We start from the raw sequence: 26,725 nt of genomic DNA on the forward strand, positions 1-26,725 counted from the left end.
ACAGAAGTCTCTTTTCCACTTACAATTCGAGGATATGTGAGCCTAAGTCTAGAACAGGTTATGGAAGATGATGAAGCAAATTAAGAAAACAAAACTTCAAAGCCTTGCTTTGTAAGTTAAGTAAAGTGCTAAACATTGTTGATTTTCTGTGAATCGAGATTACAAGATGCAGTTTGTATGATCAACAGGAGCCAACACCATTTATTTGAGCATCAGAACTGTAGACTTTTATATAAGATACTTCCTTCTCATTTCCTGAAGAGATTCTAGAGCTTGAAGAAGGAAAGGATAATATAAATATATGTGTGTACATACACACGTGGGAAAAAAATTAAAAGCAAGGTAGTTAAGAGAGGTAATATTTAGAACATTTTAGAATTATACAATCTGGGAACAAAGGAAAGCTTTAGAAGCTGGTTTGTGTGAATATTGTTAGGTTGGGGAATGTCAGTTACAGGAATGAAGACAAGCAAAAGATTATAAAAATGTATATGCGCCTCTTCTCCCCTTTATACACAGTTTTACACTCAGAACAGTGCTCTTTTCTTTCCAAATAATACGCCTTATGAAATCATATACCAGATGTCTCTTTGAAGGATGGTTTTTAGTGATTGAAGGATGGTTGTTAGTGATTGAAGTTAAGGCCCCTGTCTCAAAAGCAAAGCCCTTTGATCATCAGTACCTAAACTTGAGGTGAAACCGTTTTGAGAGTACTTGAGAAGTTTTCTACATTGCCTTGTTCTTTCTTGTCTTCTTCCTTTCTTTACTTTTTCATGGTTTTTATCTCGAATTTCTTGTGTTTTACCTTGTTAAGCACCTAGAAAGACCTTGTAGGACTGGTATGTCAGTCACCATTTGCACACATGGCCCACCCAGCATACCAATGCACCATTTCTTTGGACAAAACACCTTTCCCTGTTGAACATTGTTCTACTGACCTCTCCAGCGAGGATCTTCCTTTCTGAAGCCTGGATATATGTTGGGATTACAGCAAATGTAAATGAGTGTGAGTAAGAGCTGTGTTTGAAAACTGTGTTTCCCCTTGAAGAGTGGTTTTCTTGTATTTAGAGAACCACTCCTTTTATCGCTAGCCCAGACATCGAGGTATAGCCTCAGCTGCATGTGTTGTAATCATTGTAGGAAGGAGGAAACGCAGAGCTACTGATCTATGCTCATTTGCACTGCCAAAACCTTCAGACCCGACTCGATGGAGCCATTCAGAGAATCTTTGTCTCTTGTTTCAGAATTTGGCTTTCAAGGACCTGCAGTGGCAAAGACCCAGGAAGCAGGATTTCTGAATAGTGTCCCTGAAATTCTTGGCATAGAAAAAAACAATAAAATGAACATGAGATTCTTAATTTTAACACCAAGAATAAAACTGGCACTACTGTCCAGTTTTAGTCTGGGAGTTAAAAGCATTGTAAATTGATTTTTATGCTGTCATTGTTGCCACCCATGTTCTCTGCCACTGTATCTGCTTCCCTCCCCCCATCACCTGTTAATGCACTTTGGAGTTAGTGAGCATAGCTTACATCTACCATGCGCAGTAAACACTTCCTGTGCAAAGGTGCTGGAAACAACATCTGTCATTACATCAAAGAAAGGGTTACTGCCAAGTGCAGCTGGAAGGTTTCTAATAATGAGATAGTTTTAAGTGAGGCTGTAATGAAAAGAAATCTGTGGGAAGTCTCTGAACCTTTTTCTAAGAAAACGAAATTGAGTGCTCATTTTCCTCCCTGTATGTCCTTATTACATAAACATTGTTTTTGCATATATTTATACAGCCACTTTTCTATGTGAGAAGTTTGAGAATACGTTTCTGGTTGTGAAAAGTATCTTTTTGGTGCTGTGCTGGAGAAGCACCATTATGAAGCGTTGCTATGGTGTTGAATTCTGCCTCTTTGAGGGGAAAGCTCCTCTGGTGAATGTAGTGTTTGTTGACTCTGAATCAGTATGAGAATTTCTGATTGAGAGTCTAGAAAAGTTATAATAAACTCATTATACATTTTTAAAAAGAGAAGAACTGCCCTCCAGAATATGAATCCAAATGCAGAAACGTGTTTCGTGAACAAGAACAATACTCAGTAGATTTTCAAATTGATGGAGCTTTCCAATGGAAACTAATTTGTTCCAGCATTGAAGTGAGCATAATTAACAGAGACTTTCTTTCTTAGGCCGATTAACCACCGAAAACCATGCCAACATTGTAACTGTAAGCAGTGAAAACCAATATTTATGAGGGGGATTGTGCAAGAGTTTGTGTGACAGATGGACATTTTATCACTGTTGATGTTTGGAATTCCCTTGAAAAGTAATGCAATATCTTGTTATTTATGAATGAATGAACAAATGATTGTGTTTTGCCGACTGAGTTTTCTTTAAAAAGAAGTGTACTAAATTAATCTTTTTCTCTGCTTAGCCTCTGTTGTGTTAGACAGCCTCATATATTCTGATACAAAATCTAAAAAAATCATAATTGTGTTTTTATTACAGATACAGATCCACGGGTTTTAGAAAAACAAGAATTACAGCAGCCAACCTATGTTGCCCTGAGTTACATTAATAGGTAAGCCACTTTCAGAATTTATAACACCTCATATCTGCCGCTTATTTACTTTTTAAACACGTCTTTTTAACAGAGTAGAAGAATAATGTTTCAGTCTTAAAATATTTGCATGAGACTATTTAAAAGCAAACTCTATATGGAATGCTCTTGTTTCTCTGTTGGGGAGAAGTTGAATTGTAATGCTCTGTGCATATGCTGCAAACATGACTGATTTATAAGCTCATTTCGGAAGTATTTTGTATGCAGAGTTGGAATATGCTCTTTGGACTTCATAGAGCAGTTTGGGAGATTAATGGATTTATGTTTGAGTCAACCTTTTAAATCCTGAGGTGAAGAAGTACTTTATGAATTCAAAACATTGTTGGAATATCAGAATATATCAGAATATAATAAATTGAAATAATTTAATTTCAGAAAGTTATTTAGTAGCAGCTCATCTTTTAGTAAAAATGTGCTCAACAACTGACCCGATCTGTAGAGTAACATGAGTTTTTACTTAAACTGAACATGTGAACCCAACTTTAGAGGACCATTTCAAACTTGATATATCAGGTCTAAAAGAGGACTTAGTGTTTCAGCCAACTCAAATAATTAAGGAGACAGTAATATTTGGAGAGAACCTGAAATCAGCTTAGGTTAAGAAAACACACAGTCCCAAAGCAAAAAAAGACAAAGTAAAAGCAAAACTCTTGTTTAATGAGAATGAGAAACTCTCTGCTCATAATTCAGGGATTGAGTTTCTATTGATGAGTCTTTTCATAGAAGGTGAGGAGTGTTTTTAGTCTCTTGGTACGGGAATGGAGGTTTGGGGTCTGAAGTGGAAAGCTGGGAATGAATTATCTGTACTGTTTCATTTGAGGGCTTTTTTTGAAAACTTACTTGATTCTTGCCCAGATAGTGCTGTGAATTAGAGACACCTCTTGTTGAGTTTCAGGTTCTTCTGTGAAGCCTGTTTTTAAAAGGATTCATTGACCTAAACGTGTATTTGCATAGCTCCCTTGGATTTCAATAGCTGAAGTTTTTCGTTACCCATAATTTTTGACATGTGTTAAGTAGAACGCCTTCAAAATTACATCAAATGAAAATAAAGACATATATACTTTTCTGGGTTTCTTACAGAGCCAGTATTGTTTTCCATAATTAGCAAGGGTTTTAAATTTTTTAAATTATATATTGAAGTTATTATATGAATTAATATAACTAATATTAGCCTAATAATATTGGAGAATAGGATGAATAGGTATATAAACTGTGATATTGAATATGACTTTTAATAGTGTGGCTGTAGCTTTGGGTAAAATATGTCACCTATGTGTATACAAATTTGTTTAATACTAAGTCATATTCTAATAAGAATCTATGAAATTTTCTTTGTATTTATATTGTCAGCAATGCTGGACAGCAGGTAGCTACTAATTATATAGGAGTTACACTCACTAAAGTAAAAAATATTCTGCCAAGCATGATGACTACAAAATAAGTCAAAGAATAGGGACAGGGCCCCATACAAGATCCACCAGAGAACTTGAATCAAGTGCAATAGTTTGGCATAAACTGTCAGTAGGATGTGCTGGAATTCTAGAATCAGGGCATGATCAGTGGGTGTGAAATTTCTTGGATAAGTCATCTTGGAGAAAGTGAGTCATTTTTAAAATAACATTTTATTATTACAGCCGTATACAGGCATTATAGAAAATTAGAAAATAAAGTCAGACAAAAATGTAAAAACAAATTAAAACATCACATTCCCACCACCCAGGTATCACTGCTGCTAACACTTTAACTCGTATTTTTTCAGATCATTTTCTAAAAAAACATAAATATATAATTTTTAATCAAGAGCTCAACATAGTACTTTATAATCTGCTCTTTTTAGTCATCCATCTCTACTTTTCCATTTTAAATTTAAGTTTTGTCTAATACCCAGATTTCTAATCTAACATTCAGATTTCTCCAGGTGGTCTAAACATGTTCTTTATAGCGGGTCTGTCTAGTCTAGCAGCCCAATTCAGAGAATCACATTGCACCTGGATATCTTCTCCCTCAAGTTTCTTTTAATCTGGCACAATCATTTTATTGGCAATGACTTATTGAAGAGATAGGTTAGTTGTTCCACAGAATGTTTCTACCTTCTGAATTTTCTCTTGGCTGTTTCCTCTAGACGCCATGTGATGAGTTCCTCTGTCTTCTGTATTTACTATAGATTAGAAGTTAGATCTGGAGAAGATGGGACTTGAATTGGGTACCTCATTAAATTTACAAACCTGAGAAAATAGGGAATTTGACAGATCAAATCCCAGCTGGGAGAGAAGTAGACATATGTAGTGGATCAGTAAGTTTACCAATGATTTTTAAGTGAAGAGAAAGATTGGGGTGGAAGGTTGCCCAAGTTACTGCCTCTTCCACTCATACAGGATCCTTAGTGCCACATTCAGAGCATAAACTTACCACACAGCAGGCACTTTCGATGTATTTGCAGGAACATAGTAGACGAAAGAGATGCCAAGCAACAGACAACTACTAGCCTGGCCATGATGGAAAGATGGCTAAAAGGAGTTTTGGGGACCTTGGGTAAGAGAAAGGAAACATGCAGTATCAAAATTCAGATGAAGCCAGATTGCATTCAAGATGATAGTAATAAGGGTTAAGTCATGTGAAAGAAAATCAGCTTGACAGCAATAGGCTAAATACAGCTGAAGACGGTGCCTTTTTGTTTTTTTTTAAAAAATACGGTTTATACAAATAAGAGATTTTTGTTTCCCCTGAGGGGAAATAAATCCTAATTTTTCTGAGCAGTGAAGACAAGAAAAGAATGATGATTTTTCTGCCCAAATATCTGTTTAAACAACCTTGATGGACATTTGGGTATCTCAAAATTGAGATGAAACTTTCTTTGGCAATAACATTGACTAATCAATCAACAGAGGGTTAGGTTCTTTAAAATGGAGCAAGCTTTTTGGATTATTAAAAAAAGAACAAAACAGTTAAATAAAAATTGTTGCCTTTATATACCTCTTTAAAATTACACTCTTGAGCATAGTATGTTGAACATAATAGATATATATGGATAGAAAGGAAAAAAATCTTTGGTTTCCTTAAAAGTGGGGTTGGTTTTTTTTTTTTTTTTTTAATGGAGTCTCACTCTGTTGCCAGGCTGGAGTTTGGTGGCATGATCTTAGCACACTGCAACGTCCATCTCCTGGGTTTAAGCAGTTCTTCTGCCTCAGCCTCCCAAGTAGCTGGGATTACAGACACGTGCCACCAGGCCCAGCTAATTTTGTATTTTTAGTAGAGACAGAATTTTACTATGTTGGCCAGGGTGGTCTCGAACTCCTGACCTCGTGATGCACCCATCTTGTCCTCCCAGAGTGCTGGGATTACAGGCGTGAGCCACCGGGCCCTGCCAAAAGTGAGTGTGTGTTTGAGGCAGAGTCTCACTCTGTCGCCAGGCTGGTGTGCAGTGGTACTATCACAGCTCACTGCAATCTCTGCCTCCTGGTTCAAGCGATTTCCTTGCCTCAGCCTCCCAAGTAGCTGGAATCAGGCACACACCACCGTGCCCGAATAATTTTTTGTATGTTAGTAGAATCGGGGTTTCACCATGTTGGCCAGGATGGTCTCAATCTCCTGACCTCATGAGCTGCCGGCCATGGCCTCCCAAAGTGCTGGAATTGCAGGTGTGAGCTACCGCACCTGGCCCAAAAGTGGGTTTTTTAAATGACCTAATGGACATCAGCTGGATTTTGGATTTTGCATCTAATCTGCTGCAATGCTATGTGTCATATAGCCTCTGGAAAACCCCACTGTACACCTGTGAAAAAATGAGAATGAAAAAGGCAAATGATAGTACACAGTGGGGCATTGGGTTCAAACCTCCACAGTTAGGCTCCAGACTCTAACCATTGTGTAGCTTGACCTGCTGGGATATCAGAGACTTCAAAGTTAAGTATCAGGGGATAGAAAAGTAAGAGGAGAATTTGAAAGAGTATCTAATATTGGAAAAACAGAGTAGGACACCTGGGCAGAAGGAACATAGACATAAAAATAATAGCAGAATAATTGCCATGTCCTAGATAATTAGAGGTTAGCAACCTGATAAGATGAAACAGTAGGAGACTGAAGAAGCTGAAAACACTATGAGAGAGGTAACCAGTAATTCCTGTATGATAGATCGCTACCACTGAATTAGGTTGACCGTGCAAGGCAAATCCCTAGCATTACAGGCCTCAGCTGTAGTAAATAAGGACACCTTAGCATCCCCAATCAATAGGAAAGAAAGGGCATAGCACCCAGGAAATTATCCTCTATCATGACTCAACAATGAGGCAGGGGATAGATGAGCTGTGGGGCAAAGGCAGGTGAGTCTCTATAAAAAGGTTACTGAGAAGCATGGGGCTGTCCCCGGGTGTTTCCTTCAGATGATTGTCTAAGTAATTCAGGTAGCTTAGTAATAACTTGTGGCTCCCAAGAAATGGATAACTGACATAAAGACATGATCCTGGGCACAGTGGTTCACACCTGTAATCTCAACTATTTGGGAGGCTGAGGTGAGATGATTGCTTAAACCCAGTATTTCAAGGCTGCAGTGAGCTTTGATGGTGCCACTGCACTGCAGCCTGGGTGATAGAACAAAACTCTGTTTCTGGGGGGGAAAAAAAAAAAAGAATAAGACATGATAATGTACATGGCCACAGCTGTTAATTATACTGTATTTTCTGCTTTTATTAAAATAATATAAATTGAAGTTTCCAACTTAACTTTAACTTATATATATATACACACACACATATGTATACACACATATATGTGCACATACACACACACACACATATATGGCATTTAGTATAAGATGTAAAGAATTATCATCCCTAGGCACAAATTGGCGTCTTTGTACTCGATTCTTTTCATTTACTACTTAATAAAAATATACTATGTTCTTATAACTAAGTTACGGGTCTGATTCTCTTTGTAGGACTCCCTGCGCTACATGGTGCAGTAGTGGTACACTTGACCTCTAACAATGGTTTTTATTTAGCCTAGTATTTGCCGTTGACATTAAGTAGCAAATTCTAAAATTTGTTTCATAGAACAGTAATTCCAAGGGGTATTCACTACTTTCATATGTGTTTACCCTCACTGTCTCTCTCTCTCCTCCCCTTTTTCTCCCCCCAGACACAAACACACACACACACACACCCCCTACCTCACGGACTCACAGTAGGGTACTGTGGTCTTTATATTTGGAACATCTTGAGTTAAATAAAATGGTTTTCTTTACCATAGGATTTATTTACCTCTGCTATGCTGATATGCATTTTAAGACTCCAAGAGGAATAATATAATTCTTGTATGTACCTGATTCCAGAGGACTTTTTCTTGAAGCATCTGATGGGAGTAGTGTTCTGCATATAGTTTGGGGTAATGGTAATATCACCAGAGTAATATCACTTCCATCTACTTCCTCAACTTCCCCAGGGAACCCTGAAGCCTTTTATTTAGAATGGCTTTTTATTCTTTTTCTGATTCAAAATGCAAATACTCCTTTCGCTCATCATTATCTGGGAAAAACAAGGACAAAATTTTGCCCTAATGGTCTAACTCAATCAACTTCTCCTCTTGTTCCTCTTTTAGTGGTGTTCCAACACTTCTCATAACCTGCTCAGACACCAAGCTGGCTTCTATTAAAAATATAGCTTCTGTTTTTTTACTCAGAAACTATCACTGTTTTTCCAACATTTCCAAAGTATTTGTCCTCTCTTTGAAAAGTAGAACAATGCAGGGGTTAAGACTATAGGAGCAGGAGTCAGACTGTTCAGGTTCAAATCCTGTCTCTACCCCCAGAACAGTATCTGACATATACAAGACTCTCTATAAGTATTTATTGAACAAATAAATGAATTTGTTTATGAAAAAATAAGAATGAATGATTCTAAGAACTCTAGGGACACTTTTATGTGAAACCAGGAGCCACTACTGTCCACTTGCATTGAGAGAGCTTCATGGAATATTATGCAACTTTTATTCAACATTCATATGGCATGCAGCATAAAAATATGTTAAATTGCCATCATGATTTCTCTCACCATGAACAGCTGGACAAAGGTACAACATAATGGTTTTCAGGCTCTAGACAACAAGCAGTGCAAGACTGTGATCCCTGAGAGAAAGGAAGCTCAGGAGGCGAGCCCCATGAGCACTGGGCCCTCACTGTGAGGACAATGTCCTTACTGCAATGGCATAAGCTAGAGTACAGGCAGAGCACAGCAGTTTGACTGAACTCAGGAGGCAGAGGTCAGAGCTGGCACAACTAAAGCGGCTGAAATCTGCCTGTGTGTGTATGTGTGTGGAGGGAAGGGGGGTGCAAGTTAAGATCAGGGAGCTGTGAAGACTTTCCAAAAATCTATGTGAGGATCGTCCATGAGTCCGTGGCTGAGGGTGGGTTGTTCATGTTCAGGGTAAGACTATAAATCAAAGATTGGCTGCCACAAGAGTGAGACTAGAACAGAGAAACCATGTTGCACTCCAGCCGAGCCAGTATAGAAACAATTTATGGACACCTAGTCATTCAACTGAGATACCAGAAAGACTTCAAATTATAAATAAGGACTTTGCTCTAGGGTATGACTTGCTCTAAAACCAAACCTACATAAGATTGTCAGAGGAGACTGAGTTTGGAATCCTGACAAGTTAAATGGTCTTCGGAAACATTTTGGGCTTTTAAAAATTTTTTTGAGATGGAGTCTTGCACTGTCACCCAAGCTGGAGTGCAGTGGTGTGATCTCAGCTCACTGCAGCCTCCACCTCCTGAGTTCAAGTGATTCTCCTACCTCAGCCTCCCAAGTCGCTGAGATTACAGGCATCCACCACCACTCCCAGCTAATTTTTTGTATTTTTAGTAGAGATGAGGTTTCACCATGATTGTCAGGCTGGTCTCAAACTCCTGACCTCGTGATCTGCCTGCCTCGACCTCCCAAAGTGCTGGGATTATAGGCATGACATTTTTGGGCTTTTAAGAGATGTATTCTAATAAAGCATAAATCTAAGCTTATACAAGTTCAACATGATCAGAGTGAAATTGAACTGCCTGCTAGAACAAAACTCAGCATCTTCATAGGAATGGATCAGATAGCACAATGTCCAGTATATAATTAAAAATCACTAGACATGAAAAAAGTAGGAACATCTTCCCTTAGACAAAACGAAGCAGTCAATAGAAATCTTCCCTGAGATAGCCCAGATGTTGGATGTAGGAGACAATGACTTCAGAGTAGCCATTATAAACATGTTCAGGGATTTAAAGTAAAAATGTATGGAATAAGAGGTTGTTTTGAATGAAAATAAAATCAGTCTGGATGCTTTTTTTTCCCTCCTTCTACCAGAATGTGAACTGCTTAATGAAAGCTTTCTTCCTCTTTCCCACATTTCTTCCCACTCCAAAACCTCACCTAATCCTCCCAAACTCTCACTCTTGCTGTTTCAGTTGGACTCATTTTTGCCAGATTTTAGTCAGTCATGGCCTCATAAAAAATGCTATAATTAGCTGAGTGTGTGCTGGCCTTCTATTTTTTTAATACAAACAAGTCTGCAGCATTTGATGTTTTTTAAATCTAAAAGCAGTGACTTTTTTTTCTTGAAACCACCTGTTTATGGTCTTCTGAGAGCAGTCATATTTATTACAGTACAAGGCATGCCTTCCTATTTTCCCTTTTTGTCTACCAGAACTAAGGTTCTGCTGTGTCCCCCAGCCCCAGACTGAAGTTTGTGGCCTAATGCATGCCATAATAAACATGTTGCATGCTGTTAGGTCTCAAACACCAGGCATCGTGCTACCATTTTCTTAGCCTGTATTTTTATGGACATCAGTTGAAACAAAGCTTAGATGGCTGCCTGCCAGATTTTCCTCGTAATATCTCTAACTTGATTTGGGGTGTTCATTGTATTCCACAAAGACCATATATTCTTGAGAGACATTGGGAAGCTGGAAAGACAACCCTTACATGACATTTTGGCTTGCTCCAACAGAATTAGTTGGCATTGCTTGCACAAAACACTTGGTAGGAGAGGTGAGTCCTGGCACAGTTAGGTGATGTGATTCATTTGTTAGGAACTGTGCCTCCAGTAATCTACAGTTCATTCTTAGGACACTCTGTGTTTTCAATAGTTCCTTATACAATTGAAATCACATCAGACCATTTTTTAAAATCTTTATGTCCACTCATCAGTATTTACGACTGATCTTCTTTTTATGTATCTTTGAGCCCAATTCAAAGCTGCTTTATAATTTTTTAAGGGTTTTAAACTTAGATCAGTAGAAATTCAGTGGTACAGAAACTCTTTAGAAATAGACTTGGATTTCCTACTTCTTTTTTATATAGAAAGCCATTTCCTGGACTTTGTCATAAGCAAGAGCTGCTGTACTTCTATTGTTTCAAACTGTGAAGTTGACCTACTGACCAGAGGCTCCAGTGCTACCCCTGCTGTGTCCTCTCCTGGGTGCCACATTTGCCTTGAGACCTCTAGGGTCTCAGCCCATCCTGTCTTCACATGTGATATAGCTCAGACGTCTACTCCAAATCTCATGTTGAGATGTCATCCCCAGTGTTGGAGGTGGGGCCTGGTGGCAAGTGATTGGATCATGGGGTTGTATTTCTCATGAATGGTTTAGCAGCATCCCTTTGGTGCTGTCCTCGAGATCATGAGTGAGTTCTCGGAAGATCTGGTTGTTTCAAAGTATGTGACACCTCCTCCTCCTCAAACTCCTGCTCTTACCATGTGACACGCCTGCTCCCACTTTGCCTTGACCCTTGAATAAAAGCTCCCTAAGGCCTCCCCAGAAGCCAAGCAGATGCTGGCACCATACTTGTACAGCCTGCAGAACTGTGAGCCAGTTACACCTCTTTTCTTTACAAATTACCCAGTCTCAGGTATTCCTTTATAGCTTCACAAGAACAGCCAAACACAACTTGCCTTCACCTAGTTGCTAAATTAAACTTTGATTTACCGATTAGATTAATTCCCTTGTCCTGATGATCTTGCCCACTCATCTTCTCTAATCCTCAGCCTCAGATAAACCTAACATGCACCTCTCTACTCAGTGGCTGCTGAGAATCGCTACATAAAAGGATATAGCGAGGTGATTTCCTCCCACTTCAAATGCAATCTTTCCAACCTCAGCTGGACCCTCAAGATTGACCTGTAGCATTCTCAGGCAAACCCTTCCTAAACTTACTGTAGTTCAGTAGGAAGTATTTTACACTATATTCAAGTTCCTTAAGGAAGTTCCCATCCCCTCATCAGCAGATGCTCTCAGTTCTGAAATCCTTTCTTCCTTTGTGCCCATTAGTTTGTTCTGTCCTGGTTCTTCTCCTACTTCTGTGCCATAAAAGCAGTGGCTTCTCCCTAAGTTTTGTCCCTACCATTTTGCTTTTCTGTCTGTATTTGTTCCATGCCTTGACCTTGGCTGTTACCTATATGGAGGGGACCCAAGTCTCGTGCTTCCTCTGGCCCCCATTTCTAACTACCCTACTACCTGCGGGCATGGGAATGTTCAGACAGGCTTAACTCATCTAGTGCCAGACCCGTTATTTCACATCCTTCTCCAGAATGGCTCCTCTTTTTTTATTGATAATATATTTAATGGCACCCACCCATTCACTAGTCCAGGAAGCTTGGAATTAATTATATTCCAGCCATCTCATTTCCTCACCCCCATTTCCAAATGATCAGGCACCAAATGTGTAACCTTTGCATCCTCATCACCTCTTGAATGCTTCCCCTGCTCCTGTCCTTACTTGAGGCTCTGACTTCCTGTTTGGGATTGTCCCAAGAGTTCACCGGTCTCCCTGTCTGCCTCCATTCTCTCCACTGAAACGCTGCCCACCAGCTGCCATCACAAGATCTGTGGAAGCATTAGTCTGGTCTATCAGTGCCGTGAATGAAAACCTTCCATGTATTGCCCTCGGCTTGCAGCATCCTCCTGCTTGTCTCTACTTCTTTCTGGCTGTGATAATCCTGTTCTTCATGATGGACATTTAACACTACCTATTTTACGAAGATTCCCTAATTGCTGAGAATGAATTGTTTAAATCTTTGATTAAGTTCCTTTTTCAAAATTGTGTACCCCTACTGGGCATGGTGGCTCACACCTGTAATCCCAGCTCTTAGGGAAGCCAAGACAGGAGGATCGCTTGAGCACCCAGGAGTTGGCTTGTTGTTGGCAAGCCTTAGCAACAAAGCAAGACCCCATCTCTACAAAAACTTTTTAAAATTAGCTGGGCATAGTGGCATGTGCCTGTAGTCCCAGCTGCTCAAGGGGCTGAGGCAGGAGGATCACCTGAGCCCAGAAGGTCAAGATTGCAATGAGCTATAATTGTACTCTATCCTGGGTGATAGAGCGAGACCCCCATCTCTAAAAAGTTAAAATTTAAGAAATCATAATATTTGCAGTGAGCTGAGATCACGCCACTGCACTCCAGCCTGGTGACAGAGTGAGATTCTGTCTCAAAAAAAAAAAAAAAAAATTAGCCGGCCATGTTGCGCATAACTATAATCCTACCTATGCAGAGGCCGAGGCAGGAGAATTGCTTGAACCCGGGCAGTAGAAGTTGCAGTGAGCTGAGATCGGGCCTCTGCATCCAGCCTGGGTGACAAAGCGAGATTTCGTCTTAATTAAAAAAAATAAAAAACCTTAACACATTTTGCTATGACTATTGGATATTGAGTAATATAAATTTTAAAATTGTGTACAAATACATGTAAGATTAAAGCTTCTGTCCTCTCTCCCTAACACCCCACCCTGCCCCACTCCAAGTTAACAACTGTCAAAATCATGGTGGGTATTCCCCATGTGTGGAGATATATATATATATATATGTATGTATATATGGCTTTGATTGGTTGTAACATTTTTTAAATAAAATAGCCTAAAATAAACATCATATATTATATGTGTATATGTGTGTGTGCATATACACACATATACATTATATGCTTATATACGCATAAAATATATATGTATATATTTCAAATATATACAGATAGACATATATATACATCTCTGTGTGTGTGTGTGTGTGTGTGTGTGTGTGTGTGTAATCGCCCCACACACTTATCTTTTGTTTTTTAGGTAACATCCTTCCAGGTCAATAGAGATAGATCTAAGTCATTCTTTTTAACAGCAACACAAAATACTATGATACAGATATATAATGATTTATTTCACTAATAAGTGGTGGATATCCCAGTTGTTTCCAGACTTGCTTGCATGTGTTTGTGTTTATCACCTATAACAATAATCCTGCAATGTGGATTAATCCTTATTTATTCTACAGACCTGTATTTCTTTGTGTGTGTGTTTATCTTAGCAGGAACTAAGTCATATTACCTCCTTCACTGGCCAAAGGCTTCCTGTCACACTTGGAATAAAAGTGAAACTTCTTATCATGGCCAACATGGCTCCCTTAAGCAGGCATCCCCTCACTTCTCCAGCCTCGCCTCTTACCACCATCCTCCTTCCCCAAAAAGAGCTGCAGTTCCTGCCCCTTGAGCACACCCAGCTCAGGCCTGCTCCAAGGCGCTTATCCTTGTTGGTCCCTCTGCTGGGATGCTTTCCCTCTAATCAGAGCTTCACACAGTTCATATCCTCCCCTTCTCTTAGTTTCTGGTTAGATGTCACCTACACAGCAGGGCTTCCCTGCTTTAAACAGTATCCTGTTCATCCCTCTCTGTGCCCTTACTCTTCTGTTCTTCATAGTGCTTATCACGGCTTGAGTCACACTGTTTATGTAATTGTCTTGTGAGTACCTGTCTTCCCCTAAGGACTGTCGGCTCCATGGGGGCAGAGACTTTGTCCATCTTGGTCATTACTACACCCTCAGCTTCTAGAACACTGTTACACAGTAGGTGCTCAATAAATACATTTTGGATAAATGCGTGAGTAACAAGCACAGTTTTACATGTGTGTATACTGCATTGCCCTCCCTTTATGTCGTACTAATCTTTCCATTTCCTGCCTTTTCACACCTGACTATACAGCAAGTACTTTGCACATGGATGAAATTAAATCATAAGGTGGCAAATTAAACACAAGAGATGACCTTGGAGATTTCCCTTCCCCCCCCACCATACACATTTACAAAATGACTCAAGGCGCTACACCTCTCTTATTTCATTTGGAAATTCAGATTGCTGGCAGTAATCTACTTGATTTATCGTTTTCCCCTTATGTGCGGCACCTCGGAGTTAATTAAGAAGACCATGAATCTTCCCTCTGTAGCTCTAGTGCATTCCCATTAGTAGAATACTCTCATATTGCTGAGAATGTTGATTTGGGACTCAAGTTGAAACATTACTTAATTTTCTCACATTGAGGTTCATTATGCTGAGCCTAAAGACTAGTCCTGTCTTTGAAGGCTCTCTCACTGGCAAGCTTTAAAATAGCTCTGTGTTCCCAGTTTCTAAATAACTTGTTCTCATTTCCTTCACTGTGGCCAAGGCCTTGCCCATTGGCTCAAAGCAGTGCACCTAAGTCAGCTGTATATCCCCTGTAAGGCCTCCCATCCTCAGCCGGCGTGGACTCTCCCCGGAGCTCTCCCCTCTGACCGTGCATAGGTTGTCTCCCGTGATACACTTTGAACGTAGAAGGAAAGAACATCCACATAAGCATATCATCACAAACAGCACCCAAGGCCAATGGATACAGTCAAGTCGTAAGAAAGCATTAACCTTAAATCCTTGAAATACCGAAAATAAACTGTATTGAAATTAGGAAGAATGAAAAGCATAAGGTAGAAATTAATTCCCTTGTCTCATTGTTTTCAACTCATATTGGCATCTGTTGAATGCCTACTCTATGTGGGGCACTAGGCGGTATACTTCTCTGTGTCGTCTGAAATCTTCACGGTGACCCTGTATCATGGCTCTTAGCTCCTTTTGACACCTGAAGAAAAGGATTCCCAAGGAGGTTGTGGGAGCCCTTTGGCAAACTCGGGAAGCCTGTGGACTATTTCCCAAAATAGTGTTTTGGAAACTAAACTAAGATTGATAAACTAAAATACATAAGATTCCAAAGAAAACCAGTTACATTAAAATGCTATTGTCAAAATAGTAAATTACAAATGTGTGATACAGTAACGTGTGCTTTTTTTTTAAGGCCTTAAATAAGGAAGCTTAGGCACTGGGTTAGTAGGTTCCATAATTTCAGTTAGTAATGAGTATAAAATTTTGAGATATCTGCTATAAGTGTATTGTGATATCAAAATATCTGACTTCTATGGGTGCAAAGTCATGCATAGATACTGTGGAAATACTGTGACTCATTGCATGTACTCATAATGGAAAGAAATGCTACATTTCAGTTACAGGCTAGTGAAAGTAATGATGTAAGTTTTGTTGTTGTTATTTTGTCCGGGTTCACATCCTCTCTCCCTTTTGGGTCCTCAGATTAAGAATGGCTGAGTAAGGTGTCATCACAGTTCTAAGTAGTCAAGCTTTTAGAAGTGGGTTCTTACCCAAATTTATGTGATTCTAAAGTTTTTGTTTTTTCGTTTTTGTTTTGTTTTGTTTGATGTCATAGAGCCTCTCCATACTAAAAGCTTGCTTTCTGTATTATCTTTTATATATTTTACACTTCATCACACTACCTTGTATAGTAAGTCGTGGCAGAAGCCATAATGAAAACCAAAATGTATATAGCCCTTTCTATTTTACAAAGAGCTTGCACAGATACTTCCCGGTATCTGGTTTGTTAGAAAGTCATTTGCTCAAGTGAACCATGATTCTACTTTAAAAGACTGCTCTTAACACTATTTTTTACAAGGATCAGAGAATTGAGTGACTTCCCGAAGTTTACACAGCTGGTAAATGGCAGGTGAGGTTTGAACTCTGAGATCTTCCTATTGTACATCCCTGTTTTTATCATTATTCTGGATTGCTCAGTTACTAAGGTAAAAAGATGCCAGACGATTTCTCTCCATGCTGCACAGAATGGCGGCACGGCCAAGGCAAGGCCTGTGTCTCCTAATCTCCATCTCCATTGTCTTGCCTGTTAAACATTGCCTCTACAAACCTGCAGCTCAGAATTTACAGAGTTCTTTAACCAGACATGCAGACCATGTGGAATTACCAGACTTGAATAATTGAAGTGCTAGCTTGTATTTTATGTCATTGTCTCCAGTTGCAGATAAATTCCCCTTGCTTGTTGTTTGGTTTTTTCATTCCACCCTAAGCAGGTGGTAATTTAGTCTCTGGTCATTGCACTCGTGTCAGCCTTGTCCCAGGAGCTTTTTTCCCTGGCTTGTTATGAGTTAGTGCATTTTCCTTGACAATCAATTCACTCTGCATTGTTGCTAAGGCCATAAACGTGATGTTCAACAAGCAGAAGGATTCACAGAGAAGCCCTCCCAGCAGCTTCCACCTTCTGTGATCACCGAAAATTTCCCTGCCGATTTAGGTGACAACATGGGCCCTGTGTAATTTACAGACAGTAGGGCCAGCATACAGTCAGTCCTTGCCGATGTCCTCTCCCCACTAATGAGATATCATTCAGCATGCCAAGATCAGCAGTGGGATCTGGATTTTGGAGTTGTCCCTGCCTTCTTGGTGATGTCTGTATGCATCTCTTCTTGATGATGCCAGACGTGGCTCACTCACTCTTTCATTTCAAATTGAGAGAGCTTAGCAATAGTCAATACTCATGTCTCTCAGAAATCACAGTATCACCTTGGCAAATTGTGAATTGCCCAAGTTTGCCTTTTGACCAGACTAAGGTTAGCAGAAAAGGATAAATGATGTCACATCCTGTCACCCAGAGAAAGAGTACTTTGTTTCTCTTAGGAGTAGGGGTCATCTCAGTACTGTAGACTACCAGGAAATACTATCTATTATTGGTACAAACTTGATTGATGTTTTTTTCATTTTCATTATAGGGATGAATTCATTTGGAGCAAATTAGCTGGGAAGTTGCTTAGACTTGTCTCCCTTCTGCCCATACAAACATCCCTACTTTCTTTTATTGCCCATTTTATCATTGTGTTCAGCACCAACCAGATTCAGTGATGTACAATTCTCCTGGGCCGAATAAGTGTGATGAAAAGCTGGTTTCTATATTGCATTAATCTTTGCTAGACAGCAGGCATATTTTTGAAAACTCAAAGCCAGAATCCTTTTAATAATAAAGGCCCATTATGCTCTTAACTCATTTACTGTTTTTGAAAATAGCGCTTTCTGGTCGTTGGCATAAATTTATCTCAAGGGCTAAGGCATCAAGATCTTATTTTCTATAGTTTTAAAGAGGCATGCATATTTGTATATAACAGCAAAGTCAAAGAACTCTTAATTTAAATTGGAAAACTATTGTAAGCCCTGCAATTTGTGATTTCCTAGGCACAAGCACCCTTGTAGCTACTGAAAGATGCTGAATGCAAAAAGACCAGGCTCAGGCTCTGGAATTCTACCTTATACATGCATTTTCTTTCCATCTTCCAAACAAGTGCTTCACCAGTTGCTATCACCTCTCCCATCTGTTAATAAGTTTATTATGTGACTGTGAGTTATGGGACTAATTATATTATGTATAGTATAATACCTGTTATGGCAAAGCAAATTAATCTGGAATTTCAGGTGGTCTTCATTTAACTTCCATTTAATTATGTCTCATTTCTTTTGCTCAGCATGTTTGTGAGTTTCTTCTGTATTACTGGATGTGTTAGTACATGCTTTGTTGTTTGTTACATAGCATCCAACTATATGAATTACCACAACTTATTCTCTGTTGAAAGTCTTTGATTACTATAAAGAGAGAGGTTATGAATACTCTTTTCCCAGTATTTTTTCGTACATAGCTAATTTCTAATATATTACTAGAAGTGAAATTGCTGGTTTGTGGTATAGATGTATGTTAAGCTAGTAGAAACAGCCAACCAGTCAAACTTTTTAAAAATAAAATGGTGGGACCACAATACTGTCCTATTGGCAAGGTTTCAGACTTCCTGTTGTTTTACATGCTTACCAACAATTTGTATGGTCAGTAATTTCATTTTAGTAATTCTTGTAGTTGTGTAATGATATATAGAGCAATTTATTTTTGATCCATCTTATCTCATATTCTATTTAAAAATAATAATTGGCTGGGTGTGGTAGCTCACGCCTGTAATCCCAGCACTTTGGGAGGCTGAAGCGGGCAGATCACCTGAGGTTGGGAGTTCGAGACCAGCCTGACCAATATGGAGAAACCTTGTCTATACTAAAAATACAAAATTAGCCCGATGTGGTGGGGCATGCCTGTAATCCCAGCTACTCAGGAGGCTGAGGCAGGAGAATCACTTGAACCTGGGAGGTGGAGTTTGCAGTGAGCCGAGATCACACCACTGCACTCCAGCCTGGGCAACAGGAGTGAAACTCCCTCCCAAAAAAATCAATCAGTAGCAATAGGAACAAGAATGGAAAGAAACGGCACCAAGAATTTATCAACAAATAAGATGCTTTTATATTTCCCTTCAAGTGTTTATCCACACGTATGTAAAAAATTGTGTTAGAGGAACTTCTTTAAAATTTGCTTTTTCATTTAACTTATATTTTTGTAGAGTGCTCTTCAGTAATATATAGTGTTTAATGACCTTGATCAATCTGAATCCACAAATATGTCTGGCAAGAAGACATTACTTCATCTTTTTACAACTTAAAGTGTTAGTCTGTTGGGTCCTTCTCTTTATCACCATGAGAAGGATTGGACAGTCAGAAAGCTGTAAGATGCCCCTATGTTCTGTTTTCTGTTACCATGTGCAAGCCGAGGACCCCACAGATCCCTTCGCTATTCCTGTTCCTGTCTCAGGGAGAGCGGTATGGCCAGAGCACGGGACGGGGGCCCTGCAGCGTCTACTCTAAAGCTCTGTCAGGTGCATCATGGGTCAGCCAGTGGCTTTGACCCACTGCCCATAAGCCATCTTGAGGAGGGTGCAGCTAGTTGAATTTCTTTCCCCCACCCAAAACGAGGACAGCTTTATTTTTTAAAAATAAAACCAATGTGTCTGAGATCCATATGTGTGTAATAGAAGCATAAAGATGTGCTTTATGAAAATGAGACCGCAATAAGAAATGGTAGTTGGGCCTTTTCAGATCTCTTGATTTATCATTGATGTAAACCCTGACTAGCTCAGTTCTTTAGACCTGTGTAGCCTCTACATCTTGCCAATCAACCTGGGTGCCCCCATCAGTTTTCTTTTCTTGTTTAAAGTTGAAGCAATGGAAAGTTAAACCACTACCTCAGCTTTGCTGCTTATACTACTTCATTTCAAGTTACCAGGTCAGAATCCCACATCTTTAAAGGAATTAAGAAGTAGAAGGAACTTTCTAGACAAAATCATCCCTTGAGGGGATCATCCCTAAGGATTTTGTTTATTCAAAACCTTTAACTAATACAAAAGCATGAAAAAGAAAACTTGCCTTTCCCACCAGAGAAATTTGGCCACCAGTAACGATTGCTGCAAACTTAGCCTGCTTCTGCTTCTCCCATACATTTATGGAGACTCAGAAAAAGGGGAAATGGCAGTTTATGGATCTCATCTCGTTATAGGCGCGGCCACATACACCATCAGTGCCCTTCCCCTCCTGGACTACTCCTGTGAACTTGACTGTGTCCAGGGTCAGCCTTGAATTGTGTTTTTCTCACTTGTGATGGGAATAGAATTTTGCATCTCACACTCCACCTCCATCCATTGCCAAACCACCCCAACTCCCTCATCACCGCTTCAATCTGCACAAAGTAAGATTTCATTTCCCTGTTTGTAATAAAAATGCTATAAATCATGTAAGGCTGGTGTAAGAAAGAGTGGGTGGGGATTAAAGAAAAACAGCACTTTCTTCCCAAGTAAAACTCAAACCTAGCAAGGTATCTTCTCGGAAGAACCTGGAGTTGTATTAGCTTGTGGAGTTGTGGAATGTATTGTATAGTGTTAATGTGTGAGTGCTTTTTTTAAGTGAATCTTCTACAACTAAGAAGGGATGCTAGCATGCTGCTCATAAAGCATTAACTATTTCTGATTACATTACCATGTTTCGAAGTGGCAGGGGAGGGAGAATTCAGATACTTCCAGCAGCTTTCAGCTTCAACATTCATGACAAAACACAGAAACACATGTATCCAAGTGACATGTCACTTGACAGTGAATAGTTTTCTGCCTCGTCTTGGTTTGGTATATGCAGTGGCTGCATTGCTCATGTGTTTTTATTCATATCTCTATATCCTGCTGCCTGACTTGTTCTAGAGATGGAACAAGACAAACTTCAGAAGTTAAATTCAAACAAGATGTGCAGGAATGAATTTCTTTTAGGGATAAGGTTGGAATGCCTTCTGGTCAGGAAGGATTTATGATTTTTGGCTTTGTTTTTCTCTTTCGTTTTTCATTAGTCTTCAGACTACTGAAATCTAATATGCTGAAGATTTATAAAATATAAGGATCTTTCATTTCTCATCAGGAGTAAAGATCGAGAAAGGTTAATCAGCATTTTACTGGATATGCTCAAATGGATTCCGAAAACATGTCTCATATAGAAATATGACTTTTTTTGAAAACAAGGAGACATTTGCCAGTCTTCTTCATGTAGTCAAATTTAAGGCTGCTGTGATCCACAGCCTTGATTCATCTCAAGCGGTAATTTTGGGATGTCAGAAGACTTAAGTGATAGACATTTATGTGTATTAATATTAGCTATAAAGAAAACATGTATCTATGACTATAAAAATAAACATGTTCAGATCTTCTTCTAATACCTGTCACCAGTTTTACTTTATCTTAGACTTTGCATATAGAATGGAGGCATTTTGATTAGATGCCCAATTTTTTGTTTGCTTATTTGTGTTATAAACATCAGAAATAGAGTTATTTTGGGTGTACAATGACTGGAAAAAATAAGAGCAACATTTTGGTGCTGTCAACAGTTAAGATCTTTGCTTAGATTTTATGCTGAAGAACAATATGTACATATTTTAACCTTTGTGTCTGATACATACTGAAATGTGCAGTGTCAGTATCTATAAATGAAACCCTGTAGCTGTCGCAGCTGTCTTGACTTCTGAAAAACCTACAGCACGTTTCTAGTCGTTCTCATGCTGATAATGTTAGAAAAAAGAAACACATGCGAACATACACTCTCTCTGTCACAGATACCACAATAAATTCCAGACTACAAGATGTAGTGGGAAAGCTTCTCTCTTGCTCTCTTGCTTTTTTAAATGACTTTTATTGAGATTAGTTTGACCATTTTAGCCAATTTTTTAAGGACTAACAGATTCATGAGTTGTCATTGTTGGCATCTGAGGTGACCCAACTGCCTTTGGTAAGATTCATGACTACCAAAATATGTTGGTTCTTTTTTCCTTTGGTTTCCTTAGTCATCTTCTGCTTGACTTCTTTTTTAAAACATAATATGCTATGTCAGCCATTAAAAAAAAACTTTTTCTGATTATTAGGGAAATAGTAAAAAATAAGTTTTGAAAATGGTTTCAGTGGGGTGGATCATTTATATTGTACCATTCTTGCACAATACTTTATGTTCAGTGGCTCAATTTTTTGAGTTTCATTCTAATTTTTTAAGCATCTGTGGCAAGATTATAATTGGGTCATACATTTAACTATTGTATCATGAGCATTCTCCATGTTGCTGCATCTTCAAAATTACTATTTTAATGGCCACATAATATTCCATAAGATAGAGTTCACTGAAACATGCCCTTCATTTCGTCATGATGGCTGCTTACAAGCTTTCATTATTATAAATTACACTGAAGCAAACATTTTACATTGTGCCAAAAAGGATCCACTTAATGGATCTTTTTTCCATTTAAATCATTTTCATAGAACCTTTTCTCAGAAGTGGTTGGACTGGAGAAAAAGAATATGGATGTTATAATGCTGTTTACCAGTGAGTTTCCAATTTCTGTAACAACGTGTGTTTTGGCATTAAATATCCCCAAAGGAAAACTTAGACTTTTACTAAATCCCAAAACATTTGGGGGAGGAGGATATAGTGGAAGCACTAGAGAAATTCACAATTGCCATCACGATATTATGGGTATGTAGGTATGTAAGCAACCGGTTCAGATGCTGTCCTCATTCTCCATTGAAGAAATTGTGTTCAAATAAAAGAAAGTGCTGCTTACATCCAGCACTTTAATCTTCAGTCTACTTCAGTTTGTTAAAAATGGAGCCATTGCCTTCCGTGTTGGCTCATACCTTAATCCCAGCACTTTGGGAGGCTGAAGTAGGAGAATTGCTTGATCCCAGGAGTTTGAATTGCTTTGATCCTAGGTCTCTGGGCAACATAGTAAGACCTTGTCTATACCAAAAAAAAAAAAAAAAAGAAGAAAAAAAAAGCCCAATGTGGTGGCTCGCACCTGTAGTCCCATTTAGGAGGCTGAGGTGGAAGGATCTCTTGAGGCCAAGAGGTCAAGGCTGCAGTGAACTGTGATCGTACCACTGTACTCTAGCCTAAATGACAGAGCAAGACCCTGTCTCCAAAAAAGTGGGGCGGGGGGCATTTGCAAACATTGATCCATTTGTGCAATTATTTGTGACACATCACAACAATGTGCAAAACCCCAGGATTGACAACTACCCCCAATTTACGATTGTAACTTAATACATACTTAGTACTTAATATGAGTAACCGTAGGGAACAAGCATGGAAATTCTGAATTTGGAATGAAATAAAAGAATAGTCTTTTTTCGCATCCAAGAATTTGCTCTGATCCTCTTAACAGGTGGAAAGAGAGTTCCAAAGCTATATTGTTTCCAATTTAAAGTTAATTGAAATTTAACTGTGATATGGAGAAACATGATTATTACCATTCTCCTAAAATTGTCATTGACTTAAGTAGAAAATAAGTTTGCAGAATGCCAAATTGTAACATAGTATACATGAGAACATATTCCCTAGGAAATTCTGTTTTTTAATGTATTCCCCTTCATTCACAGAGAATCCATCCCAAAGAATTCCACTTTGCAGCACGATATAATTTGGAATTCAGATTCCCTAATTCTGAAGGTTTGCCCGGTTCAGCTTGCTCAGCTTATTAAATTAAAGAGGTGAATGCTAACCTCACACAGTGAAGTTTTAAAAGGAGGGATGATGAGTAGATCATTTCTGTTAAGCTTCAGAGACCTTCAGGCTATTCATTTAAAAAGGACAAAAGAAGATTTGCAGTGTATTTCAGAAAGGCATATGTAGGATTATTCCACAGCAAGGGCCAAAGTTCAAATTCCCTAGAATATCAGGGGAAATTCTCCCCTCAGCATGTTACTGTTTTAAAAACAACTGCTTTTCTTGCTGATTAGAAATTATTTTAACTCCAGGGCTAAATACCAAAATGAGAGCAGCAGATAGGGAAGCCCTTGCATTTCTTCTTGCTTTTACTCTAAGCCTGGCCATTAAAGGTAATTAATTTATGGGCTGGCAAAGCCTACTGCCTTTCCTCTATGGATTTGTTAGTTCTGCATTCAATATGGGATTCCAAATATAACTTGTGTCCACCATTTATAAAATACAAGGACTGATCCCTTTGGCTTCTCTTGTCCCTCAGAGATTTCAGGATTAGCATGAAAGCTTTTTGTTTTTAGAAATGCAAGTCTTGACTCTCTGTGGACTGGGGAAGACTATGAATCACCCAGCCATAAGAGCCAGTCAGATAAATTCATAAGTGATGCATACTGTGAGGCTTGGCCTTCCTAACACTTAAGACTATGGTTGTCAGGGTAATTTCCTGAATATTACTATGATCACTTTTATCCTTTTCTAACATACCATCAACAAAGTTAGCCACATCTGTAATCAGAAAATTTTGAGGAAAATGATTTGATACTTCTTACCTATGTATATTTCCTCTTGTGTACAGTTAGTCTTGTATTTGCTAAATATTCAATACATCAAGTGAGAATATCTATACTGCAGTGAATCGTGTTATTGCACATGAGGACTATCAAGAATTCACATCAACCAAATTTGATATGAAAAAAGCAAAGAGTGTTTATGATCGCTATTTAAATAATCTATTATTACGGCTGAGACACCATCTTCATTTTATAGTTAAGGAAACAGAGCTCAAAAAGGTTACTCACCACTAGTGGAGCTGGGATTTGAACTCAGGTCTTTCCAATGCCAAAGTCCTGGACTAACATACAGCCTTCTGCCTCTAGGTGATGACAGTAAATCTTTGATACCCATGATGGAAAGATCCGGAGAGCACCATGAATCCCTAGAATCTCAAATACCATGACATGGCTGTACAGTTTCCCCTTACAATGCAGTGTTTCTCTGGCTGGAGCTCCTACTGAAACTGTTTAAATGACAGTGTTTCCTTGTTTTAAATAGACTGTCTGGTGGACAAGTCCAACTAGCATCAAAGTCAGCATTCTATTCTTTAATTTCTCAAAAAATGAATTCTTCTGTAATCTGGCAAAACCTATCACTTTTTCCTTCTTTCCTGCCACCTCTGGCTCTTGCAGTAAGCTTTCTTTGGGGAGAATATTTTCCTGAAAAATAAGCTCTTTAATGTCATCACCAGAGTTCCTGGGCGTATGTTTGGTGACAAATAGAAACCAGCTTCTCCCAGTTATGATGTGGCTTGGGACAGTCAGTGGGTCTGAGTCATCCATCACCTGTGCCACTCACCTACACACCAGCCTTGGTCAGCAATTGGAATTGAGAATCCTGCCTCAGGCAATTACATTTTATATACAAATCATATAATTACACGTAATGGGTCTGATAAGTTCAGTGGCCTTTGACAAGTTACTTAACCTCTGTGTGCCTTAGTTTATTCATCTGTAAAATGGCGGTAGTAATAGCTACCCTAACGACTGTTGTAAGTACTAAGTAAGTTAATATTTGAGCCAGCTGCAGTGACTCACACCTGTAATCCCAGCACTTTGGGAGGCTGAGGCAGGCAGATCACCTGACGTTGGGAGTTCAAGACCAATCTGACCAACACGGAGAGACCTCGTCTCTACAAGAATACACAATTAGCCAGGTGTGGTGGCACATGCCTGTAATCCCAGCTACTGGGGAGGCTGAGGCAGGAGAATCACTGAATCGCTTGAACCCGGGAGGCGGAGGTTGTGGTGAGCTGAGATCACACCATTGCACTCCAGTCTCGGCAACAATAATGAAACTCTGTCTCAAAAAAAAAAAAAAAAAAAAAAAGTTATATTTGTAAAGCAGTTAGAACAGTGCCTGGCACATAGTAAGCAATAAAACTGCTCGCTATTATTTGTCCTGGTTTCTCATAGAAGTTCAAACAGTAAGTCCTCAAACGCTGTGTTTCCATTTTGATGAAGAGGTTTGATTGATTCCATTTGCTTCTGCATGGCCTACTCTCACATGCTCCCTCTATAACACCCCAGGATTTTCTCTGGCCTATCATGCCTCTTTGGACTCCTCATTCTTAGCTGTATTTGTTGTCTGTTCTGCCCACCTTCAGCATCTCCGCTCTGTTCCCTCCCTCGCCATCCCTTCCTTGTCTGCTTATCTTCCTGCATTTTTCTCCCAGCAGGCTCTGCTGCCAGGTCGTGAGTTGGAGCAGCTCTGACCCGGGCCTCCTGGGTGGCTTGGGAAGCCAGGCTTCGTTCCTCCAGATTTCACCCTCCTGTGGCTTTACTTTTTGGCAGACTTCTCCCAATTCTCATTCTGCTGATGTGCCAACCCCTCAATTGTCAACCAAAGCAGCCTCAGCCCTCTCTGCGGTCCAAAATATGTCAGCAGCCAGGCTGAACTTCCACCCCATGCCATAGCTTAACTTCTGCAGAATACCCTGTTGTGCACTGAAGAATATACCAGCAAAACTGTCAGACATTGTTAGAGCCAATCAATCCTTGTTACATTTTTACACAATGTCTTCTGTTCTAAGTCTTCCTGCTGGGTTCATTTAGCATGTGTTATCCCAAAATGATTGTGACCTAAAGAAATTTTGCATGCAAGATAAACGCAGTGCCCTTGGGAAGAAAGATATGCAGGTTAAAAATTAGCATTTAGAACACACAAGTTTTTTCCCCAAAGGAGTAAATTCTCACTACTGGATTCCCTGGTCCTTTCAATGTTGTGGCTTAAAGGAGATACATAAACTGGTTAAAATTTTCCAGTGAAAAAGCCATTCAGTTAAATAAGCACAGC

General features: G+C 39.2%; 1 protein-coding gene across 2 annotated transcripts in view; it reads left to right on the forward strand.

Annotated features, from left to right (window-relative positions):
- JAZF1 (JAZF zinc finger 1) overlaps window positions 1-26,725 on the forward strand; it is a 338,342-nt gene that overhangs the window by 187,260 nt on the left and 124,357 nt on the right. Inside the window, exons 1-2 of one of the 2 annotated variants that reach the window (XM_012447777.3) lie at window positions 2,240-2,311; window positions 2,494-2,566. In XM_012447777.3, coding sequence (XP_012303200.1) covers window positions 2,269-2,311; window positions 2,494-2,566 — 116 coding nt within the window. In that variant the 5' untranslated portion in view covers window positions 2,240-2,268. Of the gene's footprint in view, window positions 1-2,239; window positions 2,312-2,493; window positions 2,567-26,725 lie in introns of those variants that run through there. The other variant, XM_021670142.2, reaches the window with a different exon arrangement.

The sequence above is a fragment of the Aotus nancymaae genome, unplaced genomic scaffold (genome assembly GCF_030222135.1).
Source record: "Aotus nancymaae isolate 86718 unplaced genomic scaffold, 86718_ANA_hifiasm-v0.15.2.pri h1tg000025l, whole genome shotgun sequence".
NCBI lineage: Eukaryota > Metazoa > Chordata > Mammalia > Primates > Aotidae > Aotus > Aotus nancymaae.